Raw genomic sequence first — 20,943 nt, forward strand, 5'->3', positions numbered from 1 at the left:
TGGAAATAAATACAAAAATAAATATATAAATATAATTAAATGTCAATCAATCAATAAAAAGGTTCTGCGCTCATATTTATTTATTTCATGCTGCATACGCTGTTATGGAGGACCAAAAATGCCAAAATAAATGTCAAAATAAAATTGGATACAAAAATAGAATTTAAAAATTACATAGAAAAAAGAGACAGATGTAAAAATATAAATAGAACTGAACATAGCTTCAGGGTTCCTGTTAATGAACATGTGTTCCCATGAATTAGTAACACGTCATGAATAATGTTGAAGTGACATGATCACTAGGGCCAGCAAATGTTATTTTGCAGATGACAAAAGGCTCACAAGAGAGGTGTGAGATGAAAAAAAAAGTGACTTATTACTATCCCTTATTTATAACATTTAGTTGACTGTTATTAAAGTACTTGTAATGTGTAATCTATGAATTTTCCACACGTGACATGACTAAAACCAAAAGGGAGCAGACTGGCCCGATTTCCAAACACAGCAAAAGCAGACTTTCTCTCTGTGGAGCCAATGGGATCAGCAATGTTTCCAGAAATAGCCTAACCCCAGTGATCCAGCTCCAACATGGCTGTGCGAGTGAGTGCCCGCCCGCGCCGCCGTTTGATGAGCTCACATCAGTCGGCTGTGACAAGCTGGCTGAGGGGAGACGCTCATGTAGTCTGACTCCCGCTGCCACACACTCAGGAGATGGACAAATAACTATATGCGTGCGCGGACGGACGGACAGATTGAAGGTGACAAATGTGGCAAAGACCAGTTCTTTGGGAGAGTCCATCTCGACACTAGACGGCTCTCAACGAACAAAAATCATGCACTGAATCATTTTTAGCCTTTTGATCATTGAGGCGTTGTGATTTATGATCAAAGCTTTTGCCAATTTCATTCAATCCAAATTGTTTTTAATCCTTCATTGGAAAAAACTCTTTGAAATACTAATTAACATTTTAATATGTTAAATTGAGATAGACCAATGTTTTTTTTTTCAGGGCCGATACCTGTTATTAGTAGTCAAGGAGATTATTATTATTATTATTATTATTATTATTATTATTATTGTTGTTGTTATTATTATTATTATTATTATTATTATTATATTTTGAGCTGATATTCTTAAGCTTAAGTGATGCCGACAAGACAAATCATGCATAAATTCATGCGCGTGTGAGCCAAGAGTGAACTATTACGAATGACCAGAAAATGCATGTGCCATACAACGTGACGTCCTGTCGTAAAGTTTGCCCATAAATCTCACCCATATCTGCATGCAGCAGCGTCTTTGTCTATCAAATGTGCCCGAGGATATAAATCACAGTACAAGCAGTCTCCTGCACAGTCAGCATCAACATCCTCCTGCCGTTAGGAATGAAAGAAAGATGACAAATTGGGAAGAAGTATGAAGTAGAAGCTACTGTAGCAATCAGGTCAGATGAATGTGAAGCCAAACAGAGAATGAATCACAAATCACAGAGGGTTTTGTTTTTTTTGTTTTTTTTTCATTCTGACGCGGAAACACAAGCACCAGAGGAGTGTTTGTTTTACTTAATGAGCACGCCATCTGCTCGGTATTCGCTAACACTGCAGCAGGTTGACTCGAAGAAGGAGAGGTGAGAATGGATTCTCCATTCACTGACGGCAAGATGCTCTCTTTCTGTCAACGCAGTAGATGAGATATTCTTAGCGAGATGATAGCGTGGCGCATCGGAATGGGGGAACTGCACGACTTGAAGAGGGCCCACACGGAGGCATGAAAGGAAGAGCTTTGCACGAAATGCAGTCAAAATGGGAAACTTTCAAATGTTTGTTAGTGATCTTGAAATCCATTTGGGGTATTGTTATTCTCATACAAAGACGAAGGCCCTTTCTTTACACCCTGGATTCATTGACAATCCACCATACACTCTCACAAATGACTGAAAAATGGCCAGTTAAAATCTGTTGTGTTTTTAAAATGTCAGAGGAAACCGCCCTTGATCCAGATGTCTTAGCCAACTATAGAGAGATATCCAATTAACAGTCCAATTATTCAGGAAAACTGTTGCAAAAAAAAAAAAGTCAAATTTTTAACACAAAAATTTGAGCCCACAGGTATAGTATAAAATAACCTAAAGTACGGTAGTTACTTTCATAATTGAATAACTAGTAAAGTAATTAGTTACTTTTTTACAGAAGTAACTATAACTCTTTACTTTTCAAAAGTAACTTGAAAAACACTGCTTATGGAGGACCAAAAATGCCAAAATTAAAAATAAATAAATAAGGAAAATAAAAACGGATATAAAATATAATTCAAAAATGAAAAAAATAATAATAAAAGGAAATAAAAACAACAAAATATATAGATAGACATGAATAAATAATAAAAAAATAATAAAAAATAAATTAAAAACGAGATTAAAAAAATAAAAACAAATGTGGAAATAAATAAATAAATAAATATATAAATAGACAATCGCAAATTACAGAAAATTCTGTCATGTTTTTGGAATGTCGGAGGAACGAGCCCTTGACCCAGATGTCTTAGCCAACTAGATATTGTTATCCAATTTATTGTCCGATTATTTCGAGAAAACAGTTGCTGAAACAACAATCTGAGCCCAGATGTTTAGTATAAAATAAACAGAGTTGTCAGTTACCTTGAAAAAGTTAACTAGTTACTTTACTGATTACTTTATTTAAGTAACTAAATACGATTACAAATTACTTTAAAAATGAAAATGACACTCGGTTTTGTCACTTAATTGGAAGTGTTTTTAACAGTAAGGTTTAGGAATAAAGTTTGTTTTTATTAAAAGTAAAATGAAAACAGCATCTTTTTAACCTATCATAATTATTTCAAATTGAAAAAAAATACCGGTAATGTCTTTTCAGGATTACACTTAAATCTCTTACTTGTTTTGGATTTTAAAAAAAGACAGCTTTTCTAGATTTCATTTTAATAAAAATAATTTCAAAAAATAATTTCAAAATTAAAGGCATACAAATGAGACATGGTTTTGCCACTTCATTGGAAGTGTTTTTAACAGTGAGGTTTAGGAATAAAGTTTGTTTTTATTAAAAAAATTGAATTAAAACAGTATCATTTTTAACTCATTCACTCCCAGCCATTTTCACTGAAGCAACCCCATTCGCTCCCGGCTGTTTTACTGGATTTTGACTGACTGACTTTGCAAGGCCCACAGAATATTGTGTTCTATTGCTATAAAAATTGGCATAAGAACTCGCCACCAAATTGACTCTTCCGTGCTCTCATGTCTGTCCTCAGTCAGGTCCGCCTTTCTTGTATATAAGTAATGTGTGCGGGAAGTCCTCTCACACAGTCAGTCAGATTTTGGACCTTGGTCCACACACAAAGCCCTCCTCACTATTAGGCGCACCGTCGATTTTTGGGAAAATTCAAGACTTTAAAGTGTGCCTTATAGTCGTGAAAATATGGTATTCTACAGAGGGACAAGCCTTGTTTCTGGCAAAGTCTCTTCTAGCAGCAAAATGTTTAACGGCAACAGAGGTAAAAGTTGAAACGGCATAATTTGAAGTTAGTCCCCTCTAAAATTATTAGAACAGTAAGTTCATTTGGCTTTTATTTCATGTTATTTAGAAAGAACTGAAAGAGGCTGCAGTAAAGGCCTGGGAAAGTATTTCAAATGAAGAATCTGGTGAAATCAATGGGTGACAGGCTTGATGCAGTTATTGCAAGTAAGGGTTATGCCACCATATATCAAATATTGTCCACTTAAAGTTAATTTAATCATGTCTGTTCCAACATTTTTGCTCACTTGAAAAGTGGGTGAGTTCAAGCTACAACTTTTGACTCAAAATATCTTTTGATATGAAATCCAAATATCCCCATTATATAGAATTTTACCATGTTTTAAATTACTGCTGCACATCTGTCGTTGTAGTCACATTTTTGGCACCCACCTCTTTAACCTCTAGCAGCCGTCCTGGGTACTGACTCTTGGCCCGGCGCGCTGCTGCCGGTGACTTGTGGTGTGTTATTGTGACGATGTTGCCCGGCGAAGACGTGTGGGCCAGTTGCCTCTGAGAAGCCGGTGATGACGTTGGCGTGAGATGTGGGAGGAGGGAGAAGCTACGGTTGCGACCAGACGATGACGAGCCCTACGGAATGCAAAAGTATACATAAATAAATATTTCAGGATATACTGTATATAGGCCTATATAAATCAATATATGAATAACATATATACAGAGGTCCCAAATCCAAGTCCAGAAAGTAAAAATTGTGCCACAGTTTGGCTTTAGCCTCAGGTGCTAGTTAGCTAGCTCCATAGCTAGCTCCCATGGTGCTTGTTTACCTGCTAAGGAGCGAGCTAGCAAGCTAGCACTAGGAACTAAAGCCAAACTGTGGCAGGATTTTTACTTTCTGGACCTGGATTTGCTATATATACATAGGTAGCAAATCCAGGTCCAGAAAGTAAAAATCCTGCCACAGTTTGGCTTTAGCCTCAGGTGCTAGTTAGCTTGCTCCATAGCTAGCTCCCATGGTGCTTGTTTACCTGCTAGGGAGCTAGCTAGCTAGCTAGCATCCATGGTGCTCATTTACCTGCTAAGGCGTGAGCTAGCTAGCTTGCCAGCACCCACGGTCCTTGTTTACCTGCTAGGGAGCTAGCTACCTAGCTAGCAATAGAAGCTAAAGCCAAACTGTGGCAGGGTTTTTACTTTCTGGACCTGGATTTGCCACCTCTGCATATACAGTCTCATTATTATATGAATAACATATATACAGAGGTGCCAAATCCAGAAAGTAAAAATCTTGCCACAGTTTGACTTTAGCCCCAAATGCTAGTTATCTAGCTCCATAGCTAGATCCCATGGTGCTCGTTTACCTGCTAGGGAGCTAGCTACCTAGCTAGCACTAGAAGCTAAAGCCAAACTGTGGCAGGGTTTTTACTTTCTGGACCTAGATTTGCCACCTCTGCATATATAGTATCATTATTATATATAAAATGTAAAAATGTAAGGTTATTGCGCTTTCAGATGAGATTTCAGTTATCCTCACAGGTCTGCCTTTCTTTTCGATTAATGGACAGGGAAACGGCACCAGAGATGATTTGCCCCGAGATAACAGAGGTCTGGTTACAGTGCCGGTGAAAACAAAATAGATCAAACTTTCACAACAGAGCACTGCCCACTGAAAGGCAAACAACCAGCTGAGGTCATCCTACTTGCTCTGTCGTAACCAAAAAGCACGTTGCTTCTCCGCGGTCATCAGATGCATCCAATTTCTGAAGAGTGAGATTTATATCACATAGGTCCCTTGTGATGTTTTGGGGCAGGACTTAATCAGCTTACAGGAGAGAACAGTGTTGCATTGTGCAAAGACAAGCCATGAGCAAGCAGAGAAGGAACAGCATTAAGAATTGAGGTTTTGTCCTCTATAACTGGAACAGAGCCCCGAGCATTTCATTAAACTGCAAAGAACTTATTGAACCCAAAAATATGTCTGGACAAGAAGGGGAGGGTGAAACAACTCAAAGAAATAGGTAATACTGATTTTTAAATCCCCACACATTACCTTATTTATTATTATTTATTTCTTTGATACTTTATTGCCCTTGTTCGTGTGTGCCTTTATTGTGAGCGTTGTTCATGTTGTACACAATTTGGCCACTTAGGAGCCGTGTGGTCCAGATACACTCTTGTGGTCAGTCGGCCACATTAAAGAGTAGAAGAAAAAAGTTACAATTAATTCATGTCAATACAAGTTGTTTTTGCAACGTAGGATAAGCCTGTGAGTAACGCTAAGATATTTCTCTGTATACATTCCTGCAGCATTTTGTATAAATAGCTGTTCTTTTGAGTGCCGCGAGTAGTGCGCTAATTAGCGTTAGCGAGTCGATGGCGCTTTTCCATTGTGCCTAAGAGAGCATTGAGATAGCTACGTTCAGAAAACAAGCTAAACAAAGTTCATTTAAGTGTGCACTGTGTGTAATTCTCTTTGTTTTGTGTGTTTAGTTTTACAGTTAACCTTAACTGGAGTGAAGCAGCGACTGAAGCAGAAATCATTTTGAATCAAAAATTGATTTTGAATCGCATCGCATAGCCAAAAATCTGAATTGAATCCAGTGGTGAGACCGTCAAAGATTCCCACCCCTATGCCACAGTGCATTCATTATTTTGTCATACTTTGACAAATAAGCATACAAAGCAAAGAAACTATAGTAGTATGGTTTTGTTCTGGGGCTGCTTTGCTCCTCAAGCACTGGTTATCTGTGTATGGTTCAATGAAATCTCAAGACTAGACATTGTGGAGAAAATGTGTGGTTGAGGGTTAAAAAGCTTGATCTCAAGCACGGGCCCTCCACCCACAACATACTAAAAGAAAAAAAAAAGAAAAAATATCGAAGGATGGCTGGAAACAAATCTGACAACCATGAAAATAGATAAATAAATGTCTTTGTGCAAGACATTCTTTGTTAGTGTTACCATTTATTTGGATCGGGGAAAACAATTCCAATACTGTCACTTCCTATCTTGCTGGTTCTTTGCTTTCACTCAGCTGTAGTCAGATATGGCCCTGCAGCGCGGGCGTAAGGTCCAACGGTCAGATGCTGATCTGTCACATTTTACACCACAGGATACATTCATTACCTCCACATTAGATCCTCTGTGAGCACATACCTTTACCATTCCAATGTCCACCATTGCTTTTGTGTGGGGGTAAGAAAACTGCTAACCAGACAATATAAATGACTTGTTTTGTCATATTTTATTAAAGAATGCCACTGTAGTTTAACTGACTACATGTTCAAAGAAAAAAAATCTAGCAAAGGTGTAACAAAGAAGGCAAAGAAATCCTGTTTGCTTTATGCTATCAGAAAGTCAACAGTCTGACTCTTCCTACACTTCCTGTTAGGATGAGACCACACTTGTTAATCATCATGAAAACTGTCCGCTTTGCTTCTGTGCCAACCTGGGTTTTCGTGTGCAATCAGCTAATAAACTGTGGGTGCAAAGTGGCACAAAGAACAGGGCCAAATGTTCTGAGGAAAAGGATTATATTCAGTTAGACAACCTGACTGCTCATGCATTTGTATCAAATACAGTAAGAGGTGACGGGAAAAAATTAAGCTCTGGCTCCTTCAAATGTTACAATGCGCAGGTGTGTTGCTCCTGGAAATGTTTGGAGCAGTGAAACACATGAAATAAATGAGGTCCTCAAAACCTGGAGATCACAAACATTTGTCACTTCACTGCTACATTTAACAGCTGCGTTGCCGTTTTCGTTCAAATCAATTAGCTAATGGAGTGAGATACTTGGATAATCCATTTAATCGGTGCTGTTTGAAAACAAAAGTGCAGCTGAGGCTGCTAGCTAGCTAGCATGGCTAAACGCTGTCCTGTCATGTCACAAATTTCCACCTCCGCCTCCATTACATTATACTTCTGAGTCTGGCACACACGTTTGTCACTATAAAACAGGGGTCACCGACCGTTCCTGTCAAAAGTGCCATTTTAGGCCAAATAAAAAAACAAAAATCTGTCTGGAGCTAAATGTACTGAGGGCATAAAAGGTCATTACAGATGCACCATAACAAAAATATGCAGCATCCAATAAGTAATTAATTTTCTTCTACTTTTGGATATAGTTTTAGTAATTTTTAGTACTTTTGGCACTTTAATGGGCATGTTATGGTCATTTTCTGCATTTCTTCTTCCTTTTTTAGACATTTTATGGCTATTTTTTTTACACTTTGTTCTGCCTTTTTTCCTATCAGTTTTCTGGCATTTTGGGCAATTTTGTGGACATTTTATGGTAATTTTCAGAAAATCATCTTTTGTTTTTGGACATTTTATAACGACTCTAAATGTTTTCTTTTCTGTCTTTAAAAAATATATATATTCTGACTTTTGCCAATTGTGAAGACATTTTATGGAAATTTGGGGGATTTCTTCTTTTGTTTTTGGACATTTTATGATTACTTCTTGAACATTTTCTTTTCTGGATTTTTTACTCAATTCTCTGATATTTGGGCAAATTTAATGGTCATTTTATGGTCATTTTATGCTTTTCCTCTTCCTTTTAAGACATTGGACAGTCACTTTTTGGACATTTTTTGGTAATTTTAAAAAAATTTTCATCTAGCTTTCATCTCTTTTTCTGACGATTTAAAAATGTGGACTCTTGACATTTTTTGGAATATATAATCTAAAAAATAAATATGTAAAAAACCAAACTAGCTAATTTTAAAAAAAAAATTAAGAACCACATGGAGCCACAGGAGAGGGACTAAAGAGCAACATGTGGCTCCAGACCCCTGTTATAGCAAACGATGCTAACCGCTAAGCCAATCTAAAATAAGAAGTATAAGTGTTTACGACGTGGTACAGTCCGAGTAGAAATATGCCTGGAACCACTTTACAGTAAAGACTAGTCAACTAAAAAAGCAATTAAGACGGAAACTTACGAAAAAACAAAAACAAAAATTCAAACGAAATAAAATGAAAATGAAAATGCTTTTCAAAAAACGAAAACTAACATTTTATGTTTACCAAATTAACTAAAACTAACTATAATTATATCAAAAATCCCCTTCGTTTTAGTCTTTGGTAATTAATTTAATGCATGAGCCTTTGGGGATGATTTTAAATGTGATTTTAAGTATATTTATTTAACCGGAATAAGGACGTTTGAAAGTGTCACAAGTGATGTCATCTAGCAGCAGCCAATAAAAAAGCACCTTCAGATACAACGCTACATAAGAAATTTGTTACTTTTCTCATTCCCCATGATGTTTATTAAATATTGCGCTCAAGCAGAGGTGGCAAATCCAGGTCCAGAAAGTAAAAACCCTGTCACAGTTTGGCTTTAACCCTAGGTAGCTAGCTAGCTCCCTGGCTAGCTCCCATGGTGCTAGTTAACCCTGCTAGGGAGCTAGCTAGCTAGCTAGCATCAATGGCTAAAGCCACACTGTGGCAAGGTTTTCAGGACCTGGATTTGCCACCTCTACGCACAAAACAAAAACCAATACTGAAACGAACTAAAACTAAGTAGAACCACCCTGAAAACTAATTAGAACTAGCTACATAAAAAAAAAAAAAAATTAAAACTAAATAAAAACTAACTAAAATGAAAAATTCCAAAACTATAATAACCCTGGTGTCTAGAAAGAAAATAATACAACAGCTACATAATAAACACAGTACACACATGCACCAATATTTTCCGGAAGGTCAAGAGTATAGTACGGTATGTTAAATATTTCTGATATCAATAATGTCATTTATAGTTTTAATTTTGAGTTTTGAGATCTCCACAACAAGTTGTATATATTTTCTGTGTGTGTGTGTTTTTTTTTTTTAAATCAATTTAGCTACCTATCTACAAGTAACTCATTTAGAAATACGTCCACTATATATTGTTTCTTTAGTTTAGTTTATATCATGGTACATAGTTACTGTGGGGTGAATTAAATTTATACCGTGATGTGAATTTTAGCAACCATTACTCAGTCCACGTAACCAGAGCAGCAGTCAACAATCAGGAAAAAGTCCACTTGTGCCGACAGCAAGACAGAAGCACATTTTGATTTGTGTTTTTCCGACTACTTCAATCCCATCTTTTCGATTTATTTCCTCTTCAACGTTCACCTTTGTCATGCCAGCAGCTGTCTGGCGTGGGGAAGAAGAGCTGAACAATGACGCTTAATAAGCACATGGCAGGTACACGCTGTCACAGAGGAGTACATCTCCACTATGAAGCACCGCACATCTTTAATAAGATGGCCGTGTGTGTTTATTAGTGACTCACCAGCACGTCTTGTCCTCCCCCTGATTCTTCTGCACTCAGGTGTTCATCTGAGCCCTTCAACTTCCTTACCTAGTAGCAACACAGACATTGGTTTCAGAAAGTAGAATATAGAAAATGAATTCAAGTCATATCCATTATTGTAAAGTTGTATTCATATTAGGGGTGTCAAAATTAGTGTGTTCATTTTGAGGTAATTTAAAGTTCCTTTGACGCCACTCATTTTTTTTAACGCGCGATTAATGACTGCCTGTACGAGGAATTCCAGTCGCAACGCAGCAGACACGTCCACGTAAAAATTTTGCAGTAAAAAAATGTAATAATAATGCAAGAATTGTGCAGAACTTCACAAGTTACTTCATGTTAAAGATTAGATAGCTCTTAATATGAAAAGAGAAATGCACTAAGCTGTCGCCGACGTCTTACAAATGCAATTATGCCATCTAGTGGCAGAAAATGACCTCAACACAAATCAATATCACACTTATTTTTTATAGTACACTACAATTTTTTTTATTTTAACTAAATTTTATGAATTATTATGAAATTGCTGTATCAATGACTACAATATGCAGCCATATTTATATTAGTTTAACATTCCACTTTTATGTCAACATTTTATGTTGTACATGTACAACAGATATAAAATGTGCGAATAATTATGAGTTAACTTTTGAAGTCATGCAATTAATCACGATTAAAATTTTCGTTTTAACAGATATAAGAACAGATGTAAAATTTGCGATTAATCGTGAGTTAACTTTTGAAGTCATGCGATTAATTAAAAATTGTAATCGCCTGACACCCTAATTCAGATTAATGTCCTAGATTATGGGATTTCTCAACCGACTAAATTAACACGTGTAAACACACATTTATTGACATTTGGCAATATTCAAGGTATAGAAAAGGAACTTGACAAAATAATGGCATATTAAATCGCAATCACAAAATTGAGGTGGGGGTTAAAAACAATTGCAATTTCACTAAGCATCCCCGGTAATGCAAAAGTTAAATATTCTTGAATTGTATGTGGCATATAAGTATATTTGAGAATAAGTATTGACGTCTGCAACAAAACAACAACCTTTCGTCAGACTTGATGTGGTGATGGAGGACAGGCCAAGGTGAACACAACATCAAATTGACGGCGCCTGGCTCACATCAGAGAACGCCGCTTGTTTATGTTCCTTTTTAGTTAGAGAGTCATGCAGCTCTCTTCATTAGGAGGCATTATTGTTATGATTGAAAGTAAAAAGTACTGCAATTATTGTTCATATTCATCAAAGTGCTGTTTCTGTTTTCACAATTGCTGTTTTTTTGTTTTTGTTTTGAGATGTGTGACATTCAACTGTTATTTACCACAAAATGAGTCCAACCAAAGAGGCGGTGCCCTGTTATGGGGGTTTGGGATTAAAAATATAATCTCATTTTTATTTCATCCTACTGTACAATTCCGTTTTAGACAATGTGATATTAATACTTATGAAAGCAGATCACATTTTTAACTTGAGCCTGAGCTAGGCTTTTTTTTAATTTTTAATTTTATTTTTTATAAATAAATAGAGGAAAGGGGGAAATACAGATGACCTGATAACAATAAAAACAGTAATGGAAAAACATACATACATGGTATACAGTGGTGGAGCAACAATTAATCAATAACTAATCGAGTATTATTTTTGACAATCGATTAATGGTTTAGAGACATTGTTTGATTTAAAAATATCCAAATCCTTCACTGACAATTTGAAATAATGTCTTGTTTATGAATAAAAGAATAAATAGTTTTTTTTTATTTGATCACCAACATAATTAGTCTGATTAATCCAACCATCCATCCATTTTCCAAACTGCTTATCCTCACAATTATTAACTCATTCACTCCCAGCCATTTTCACTGAAGCAACCCCCTTCGCTCCCGGCTGGTTTACTGGATTTTGACTGATTTTGCAAGGCCCACAGAATATTCTGTTCTATTGCTATAAAAACATGGAACCTGCCAAAAGAAAGATTAAAGTCTATTCTTTCATAACGAAAAAAATGTATATTTCTATATGTTGTTGTTTTGCAGCAATTAGCATTATGGCTAAGTTTCATCATTATTCACAAACCTGTTTAAAACACTGGACAAAAGAGCTTGTTGCAACGTGGCCCTGGTTGATCTCTTATACTCTGCTGCCATCTGCTGGCCGTTTTTGTAATAACTACCATTGCTCCATGCATACTCTTCAGTTCAGAGGCTGCATCAAATGCTCTATCATAAAAAAACACGTTAAAAAAACAAATATGTCTTTGGGAGCATGGTAATATTTAAAATTGAACGTATTTATACGTTTTTGGGAGCAAATGAGTGCAAGTCGTCTTGTTTTAACTTCACATGCAGAATGTTGAGCACTAAAAACTATCTGTATCTTATTTTAATTATTTATTTATATTTTTTACCTTGGCACTGCAGTCCGAATGTCGCCTGGCACACGCTTGGAGCTGGCTAACCCAATACTGCTGCTCTTTGGCATCAGATGCTGGAAAGATACAAAAAAAGAATAACCAAAAGTTAATTTACAGGCTCTCTTCCTATCCATGCAATAAACTCTTACAGGAGTTCACAGTCGGGTCAATATGTAGTTAAAAGAGTCTTCATGTCTACTGAGGGAGGCCATTCGTTGCCAGTCCAATTGCACAGATGAATTTGATTAAGGTTGCTAGAACAAGTCTCGCCATCTTACTCTTAACATTTAATCCCTAAAATGCAGGAGTGGCATTTATTTGTAAGGTTCCCGCATTGAGACCACCAAATAGATCATACGTTGTCATCTTTGAAACAACATACATAGTTTGAGGTACTTTCAAAGTATTCAGGTGCTAATCCAATGTTTTTACAAAAGCACAATTTTTGTTACTAGGCTCTCATGAGAAGAGGCTGCTTGAGTGCAGAAAATAAACAGTAGAGTCTGCCGCAGAGGTGTCAATCAGATCCAAACTGCTGCACCTGACTCCTTGGCTGTTTGTTGTTCTTCACTTGGGAACTCAAGCCACAGCAAACTAACTTTGACAGGACGTCCCTCATCTCACATTGAGAGATAGCAAACTAAGCTACAGTACTGAAAATGACACTTCACTGCAACATTTCAAATTCAAATTTAAACAATTTCCCGACGATTAATCGGCTGGTATTAGCTCTTTTGGAAACAGCAAAAAAAAAACACACATTTTACGTAGTTTTGCCTGTTGGACTCGTTAAGGGACCAAAAAAGATGATATTTTATTCATTATACTGTATATATGTTTTGTAATTAATTAGCGAATTAATCGTTTTTTTGAATTTTATCCTGCGATATGTCGGAATCAACAACAGCCTAAAAAAAATCCATATTGGTCAGGCCCCTGAAAAGAACTTTCACATTCAAATTACTGCTGTCACTATCAAATATTTTTAGAATCGATTAATCGACTAATGTGAAAACAAATGTTTGCAAATGTCTTATTTTGATTAAACACAGAAGATAACCAGTCTTCTTTCATGAAGGACTACATAAATCATTAATGTTGACATGCTGAAATCATAAGATTTGGACAATTTTAAATGAAAAAATAGCTCCAAACGATGACTCGATTAATAAAATAGTTGCCGATTAATTTGATAATGGATTACTTGTCAATTAATTGTTTAATTTTGCTCTAATTCAAACCTGAATGATTAGACATTCACAATGCTACCATGGAGATTCTCATTAGATGCACTTTACAAACAAAGGAGCAGAATTATCAGATTTGAATATGCAAATAAGGTGAACTTGATTTCATATGCTAATCAATAGTTTATTTACATGTGAAAGACTGTCGTAAACATGTTGTGCAGCATTTTGACCAACTAATTGTGGAATGAAGAAACCCTCACCAAGAACTACAACAAACAAAATCTGTCAGTTCACATTTGTACTGTATATAAAAATGTGTTTTGTATATTTTCTTCAGGTGTTTGAAGTGGTTTAGGGGGGTTGTTTTTGTGCATGGCGAACTACCGCACTCGTCCAAACACATAAAAGGGCCACTTGGAACAGGAAAGAAGCACAGAAACTGACGCGCTACGAAATCTCTTGACAAATGCAAATAAAAGCTCACTTTCCACCAGTCGCCCCAGGAATCTCTTCCTCAAAAAGAGCCAATTTCAAGGTAGGACTCAGTATCTTCATCATCTGTTCATCTTGGCGGAGCGCACAAGCCTAGCTGGGATTTTTAAGATAATCACAGTGTCTCTTTCCTGATGTGCGCCTGTTCACAATTTGCTTGCTCGAGGCGAAGAACACAGCATGCTGGCTCAGACATTGGGATGGGAATTTAGAACGATAGCTGTGCCATTCTTACGTTAAAGTTACATTTTTAATGAGACAAGCGTAGAGCAGTTACAGTTTTATTACAATGTTGTGAATCATATGGACACCATCCATAAAACCTTTAATAAACGTTAGGCAATGTTGGCGGAACATTTTAACATTGGTAACTGGCATAGCCTACATCTATTTCCACTTTAATATAAGAACAAAACAACTTTTTGGTGGCAGGAAGTCGATCTAAACTTACGCCTGCTAGACCAGGTCTAAGGCTTGGCGCTGGTAGGCTAGCTAACATCTTAGTGAATTTGATTGGAGCACATGCAGACATTTTTAAGTCACCAGCAGTTACGTGCTCATTCTGTAGTTAATAAGGGTACCGTACCCGCTCACATGGTTTGTTGCCACATCATGGCCAGAGCAATGAGAAGGTTTTCACGTATAGAATGGTGCCATGTCGCCGTGCGAGAGAAGAAATGAGAAGAGCCGTTTTGAAGATTAAATTTGCATAACCAGGATTTTCTTTTTAAATTTCCCAAGTTTAAAATTTTTTTTTTTATTTTTTTTATATATATATTTTATATGATTTTTTTTTCAGGTCTATGCAGGAGTTCAATTTTCAATTTACGCATTGCAACACCAACCAGCACTTGCTAAGTCACCATCAATTGTCGTATGAATCCAAACGTGGTGCGGTTTATTTCTGAAAAACATGTTGGTAATTTACTAGGGGTGGGAGTCTCACGATTCGATTTGATTCGTATTTTTGGGTCTGCGATTCGATTTGGAATCGATTTTTGATACAGAAAGTTTTTTGATTCAAAATTATTTGCCTGACAATAATTTCTGCTTCAATTTATAGATGTGCAAAGTATTGTCATGGTCTACTCCAGTCTGACTCGCTAATGCTAATTAGCGCACTGCTCGCGGCACTTTTATCACTCAAAAGAACGGCTATTTATACAAAATACTTCAGGAATGTATACAGACAAGGATGTTAACATTATTCGCCGGCATATGCTCTTCCTACACTGCAAAAAAAACAACTTTTATTGGCATAACTTGATCGTGACTTTTTCCTTCTGCTCTCTAATGTGGCTACAACCTAACAGTGTATCAGAACCATACTGCCCCTAAGTGGCCAAATCGGGTACAACATGAACAGCGCTCCCAATAAAGGCACACACAAACAAGGGCAAGACCGTATCAAATAATTTAAATAAAATTGATTTTGGGACATTTAAAATCGATTCTGAATCATACTAATTTAAAACTGTGATTCTTATCAGAATAGATTTTTTGGCACGCCCCTATAATTTACGTTCAAACATCCTCGCAAATAGCTTCAAACATACTCACAAATACATTCGAACATACTCGCGAGGACGTTTAAAAGTACGTGTAGGCTAAATGCTACAAACAGCATATTTACCCATAATGCCACGGGACATTACTTGTGCATGCACGAGTGGAGAAAAGTAGCTTAGCCTTTGTAGCATTTAGCCAACAAGCATCAAATGTGTATTTAAATATGTTCGAACATTAACAGAAATATGTTCGAACGTACGTACCGGCCAGTCAAAAATGTTGAATCAAAGCTGCCCTCTAAGAAGCAAGATTGTCCACGTTTGATAGTAAAATGGTCTATTTTCAACCTTAGTTACGAAGCCCGACAAACCCTCAGGCTGTTGGAGACCATTCATGGATACGATTACACGTTCTTACATTCAAAGTGAAATATAGTAGAATGGCGGTCGGTTGTTGAAACCACCAAGGGAGACAGTGCATGTATCCTCTTACAACGACACAAGTGATAAGAAAAGCACGTTAAAGGAAAGAAAAAAAAGAAAAGGAGTGAGACGATACATATGGCAACGCACATCAAAAGCTGCATAAGCCGTGAAAAGTGCAAAATGACTCCTTGCTGAACTTTAAAAGTTCCACTCTGCCCCTCCCAAGGTAGGATTTCAGGGGGTTCCCATGGAAACCTAAACCAAATCTGAGCGTGCTGGCTAATCTTCATCGCTGATTGTTTAGAGCTGCACATGTGAGCTACTTAAATACTTTCCTGATGTTTGAGCAAATACTTCTGTTTTCTCATTTTCGGACACTTGTTGCTTTAACAATAAGTATCTGAAGTATCTGTAATGCTGATTTTCTTGGGGTATATAAATTACTAAAAATTGTGAACATTATCTTGGGTAAGATGAACTAAACCAGGAAAAAATATGAAAATGAATTGAATATATTTTTGTCTGTTCAGAACCCCAAATATGAGTAAGGCACTTGAAAATGGAAAAGATCTCAGTCTGTGTGTTACTCTGCCGACCTCTCCTCGGTGGGATCATTGATTCCCCTTCGCTCAATACACATGGAGTTATTCAGGGAATATAGGCCAAGTTGTTCTTGTTTTGAAATCCTTCCCCCAAGAGCATTAGGGGGCATACCGGTTCCAGTGGTTAGAGTTTAGCAACAATCAAAGAGAAAAAAAAGTAGAAGAAAAAGCCTCGGGCACAAAGCTCAGACTGTCCTACTGTTACACCGCATCTAATTCAAATGCGTTAAAGACAAATGTTAAAATTCCTTGTTTAAACTCTAGTGGCACAGCATATGCCAACATCAATCCATCTACAATCTATCTTTTTTTTCCGTCACCAGCCAAAGTTCCAGCAAGCGTAAAGTTTGGATGAATTAAAATAAAAAAAGGTGCATGTTCAAGGTCCCACTCTTTGTCTACCAAAACTCCCGACAGGCACAACAAGTCTTGCGTCGGCATGTAAATCACATTTTTATGCTTGAGTGCAGCTGAGCCGTCTACAAAAACAGTTCAATGTGTTGACTGGAAATAGAAAATCATTTCCAACGCCAGCAGCATTTGAAAGGCGCATCTCCCTCCTAATAAAACACTCTCTCCTCCTTGAGAGTGGAGTAAATAAACAAACGGATCAAACAAGAGTGGCGTCATACCTCTGAGTTTGTACAGCTCTCCATTGACGGAGTTGACAATGAACATATGCGGAACCTCATCACTCTGAGTCACCGTGGCGCCAATCAAGGGGAGGGACCCTCGTGGCTTCTGGCTCCTTCCCTGCTCGTTAACGTAGTACAGCAGCAGTCCCAAATCTGGATCCAACACAAAGTACCTGAAAAACAGAGATCGATAAACAGGTTGGGAGGGAAAATTTCACCAGGCCAAAAACAGACTATACCATATCCAGTAGGGTTGGGAATCTTTGAATGTCTCACGATTCGATCCGATTTTTGGGTCTGCGATTCGATTCAGAATCGATTTTCGATTAAGAAACATTTTTGATTCAAAATGATTTGATTGACAATGATTTTTGCTTCAATCTATAGATGTGCAAGGAATTGTAATGATCTACTCCAGTTTGACTCGCTAATGCTAATTAGCGCGCTACTCCGGGCACTTTTATCACTCAAAAAATGGCTCCACACTGCAAAAAAACAACTTTTATTGGAATAACTTGATGGTGACTTTTTCCTTCTACTCTCTAATGTGGCTACAACTTAACAGTGTATTAGACCGCGTGGAACCACACTGCCCCTAAGTGGCCAAATTGGGTACAACATGAACAGCGCTCCAAATGAAGGCACAGACAGACAAAGGCAAGTCAGTATAAAATAATTTTAATAAATTCGATTTGGGGACCTTTAAAATCGATTCTGAATCGTACTAAATGAGAATCGCGATTCTTATGAGAATCGATTTTTGGGCACACCCCTAATATCCAGCCATTAAAGTGTCCAAGACATCTTACGATGTCTCTTAAGACACATTTTTTAGATGTCTTAAGATGTCTTAATAAGTCAAAACATGTCTATAAGATGTGTCTATAGACGTGAGTCTTAAAAAGTCTTTAGATGTCTCTACATGTCTTTAGATGTCTTGAAATAATGAAGATGTCTTTAGATGTCTTGAGATGTTTTGGAAATATTAAGCGGTCTTAAGATGTCTTTAAATGTCTTAAGATGTCTGAAGATGTATTTCAATGTCTTTTATTGCAAAATCTTAGCCCCCACAAAGCAACAGGACTGATCGACTACCTACTCTATAGGTTTCTAGGAAGTTTTCTACAGATTACACGTACACAAAATGATCATCTCTGAAAGTTGGTTGAGTGATCTAAGCATAATGCTCAATAACCTCATTCAAATTAATTTAAAATTAAACTGAATTTTGCTCTTCCTTTGTAAAGACTACCGACAATAGTTGGCTTTCCATCCACCCCTTTTTATTCGAATTTTCAAGAAATGCCAAACTAAAACTGAATGGAAACGCTAGAAATTCGAAAAAGGGCCCAAAATTCTCAAAAAAAGTTTTTACGCTTAGAGGGGGTGGATTTTGAAGCGTTTAAAAAAAAAAAGAAAAAAAGGAAAATGCGAATTTTGCCTATTGAAGCAGGTTTTGCTGGCAAGACCGGATACACGTTGCACGTTTTGACACGTATGTTTGTAGTCCCAAAGCAATGTCGGACGATAAAGTAAGGTATGTTTGGTGGGTCGACGAAACAGAAATATTTTTGGAATTAATTAAAGAAGCGAATATTGATGCTATTTTCGATAGAAAACAGCAAAGAAACGCTACGGTTTATGAAGAACTAGAAAAAGAAAAGAAAACTCATACGACGTAATCGCACGGCGCAGTCGCTTCCTGGTCTTTTTTTTCTTCTTTAAAATCACTGGTTGATCACATCTCTACGGTTTATACCGCCACCTACAGCGGCAAAGTCCCCTCTCAACATTTGCAAAAAAATGAACAGATGGAAACGGGCATAAGTCACATGTCTGTTTTGCGCATTTTCAGTAAATTTGCTTAAAAAATTCTAAACAGTTGGATGGAAACCTGACTTATAAAATGCATCTATGGACGTGAGTCTTAAGAAGTCTTTAGATGTCTCGAGATGTCTTTAAATGTCTTAAAAATATGAAGATGTCTTAAGATGTTTTTAGATGTCTTGGAAAAACTAATGTCTTAAAATGTCTCTGGATGTCTTGAGATGTTTTGAAAATATGAAGATGTCTTAAGAGCTCTTAAAATGTCTTTAGAGGTCTTAAGATGTTTTCAGATATCTGAAGATGTATTTCAATGTATTTTATTCCCAAATCTTAGTCCCCACAAAGCTACCTACTGTATAGGTTTTGTGGAAGTGATCTACAGATTACACCTTTGCTTCAGCACAAAATTTTAACCTCTGAAAGTTGGTTAAGAGTAATCTAAGCATAATGCTCAAAAACCTCATTCATGAGACCGCATGAATATTGCTCTTCCTTTGTAAAGACTGCTAAAAATGCCTACAAATTTTCAAGACGTTTGATAAAAGACCGAGGCAAAGCCATAATCGCTTGAACAAGATTCTGGGAGAAAGGATGTGACCGTGTTTAAAGCCTTTACTCCTTATGCACAGTCAGAATTAAGGGAAATACAAAATACAATTGCTAGGCTAGGAGATTCCAAAGCCACAGACACATGCCCCGTGATAAGTATTTCATTTCCTATGGTTTGGATAATGGCAGGATGGATGGAAGGCCAAATGACCTGACAAAAATGACCTGTCTGTTCCATTCAACACTTTTCAGTTTCTACTACCCAACACAGGTCAGAGTGTCACTGGTGTTTTTCTGCTGACCTATCCATAATTTGAAGAAACAGTAGTTGTCCTTGCGCTCCTCCTTCTGCCATGCATTATCTTCTTTTGGCTGAAACTGATAATCAATGCTCTCCCTCCACGTCCAATTACAGCATTGATTTGCAATCCAACGGCACATCATGGTTGCACAGAATGGTTGAAGACGTGGCTCCCCGCCAGTACCCATAAAAATCCCAAAGTAGGTGTGTCCAAACTTTTTGCATCAAGTGCTGCTTACAGAAAAATCCAAAGATACTTGACATTTTTGGGCTTCCGCTTGTTAAAATGCTGCCTAAAATGAATCCATAAGTGTAGTTATACTATTAAAACATGGCATGTTTTCTTCAATCTGCTTACTACCAAAGTCCCAATACAAGTATAAAAACCCAAATGTGACAGTTTTATCCCAATGTTGTGTGATCATAAACAAACTCTAAAAGAGGACGTCTTCACCACCACCTGAATATTGATCCCTATTCACAATCTTGTTGGTCCATGCGGAGTGTGAATAATGTCAACCTCAGCAAATCAGTGAACAATCTGCCTACGTCCAGCCGTGCCTTTTTATCACACACATCCATATGTACACACGCACACACACATGCACACTAAGTCTAATCCCATGTTCAGTCAGCAGAGCGGGCCTTTTACCGTTGAACCCCTCTGGGCAGTCTTGCCGTAGCAGCTAAACAAGAGTACAGGCCCCTTTAACGTGATGGATGGTTCTGGATAATAAATACAGGGCCATATGCCCAAGCTCACATGTAACAGAGCTGAAAATGCTGACCTATGAGATGCAGGCTGTGTGTTACCTGAGCTTTTGACCTTTATTAGAGGCTACAGCGAAAATCTGCGCTAACAATGCAACAACACAGGATAGCAAGAGTGTTACCTGTTAAAATGCTTTAAAAGTAGTAGCGGTATCATAAATTCTTTTCACAACAATACAATTTGATTCACTTTTCCATATTATCCAAAAGGGGGGGGGATTGTGTATTTAACAATTGAACATTTGGCTGCTGTGCTACTCTCCATTCCATTTGCTAGCTAGCTAGCTAATGTAGCTACCGGAGATAATGGTACCAATAATTGTTACTTGTTTAATTAACCAAGAGAAAATAATAGTCAGGTTTCCATCAAATTGTTTTGAATTGTGTGTTCTTTTTATGCA

General features: G+C 37.1%; 1 protein-coding gene across 1 annotated transcript in view; it reads right to left on the minus strand.

Moving 5' to 3' along the window:
- osbpl10a (oxysterol binding protein-like 10a) overlaps positions 1–20,943 on the minus strand; it is a 45,640-nt gene that overhangs the window by 18,822 nt on the left and 5,875 nt on the right. The window contains exons 2-5 of the mRNA XM_077547932.1: positions 17,092–17,267; positions 12,236–12,315; positions 9,794–9,862; positions 3,943–4,140 (exon numbers count right to left, since the gene is read on the minus strand). Coding sequence (XP_077404058.1) covers positions 3,943–4,140; positions 9,794–9,862; positions 12,236–12,315; positions 17,092–17,267 — 523 coding nt within the window. The remainder of the gene's footprint in view (positions 1–3,942; positions 4,141–9,793; positions 9,863–12,235; positions 12,316–17,091; positions 17,268–20,943) is intronic.

The sequence above is a fragment of the Vanacampus margaritifer genome, chromosome 17 (assembly GCF_051991255.1).
Source record: "Vanacampus margaritifer isolate UIUO_Vmar chromosome 17, RoL_Vmar_1.0, whole genome shotgun sequence".
Lineage (NCBI taxonomy): Eukaryota > Metazoa > Chordata > Actinopteri > Syngnathiformes > Syngnathidae > Vanacampus > Vanacampus margaritifer.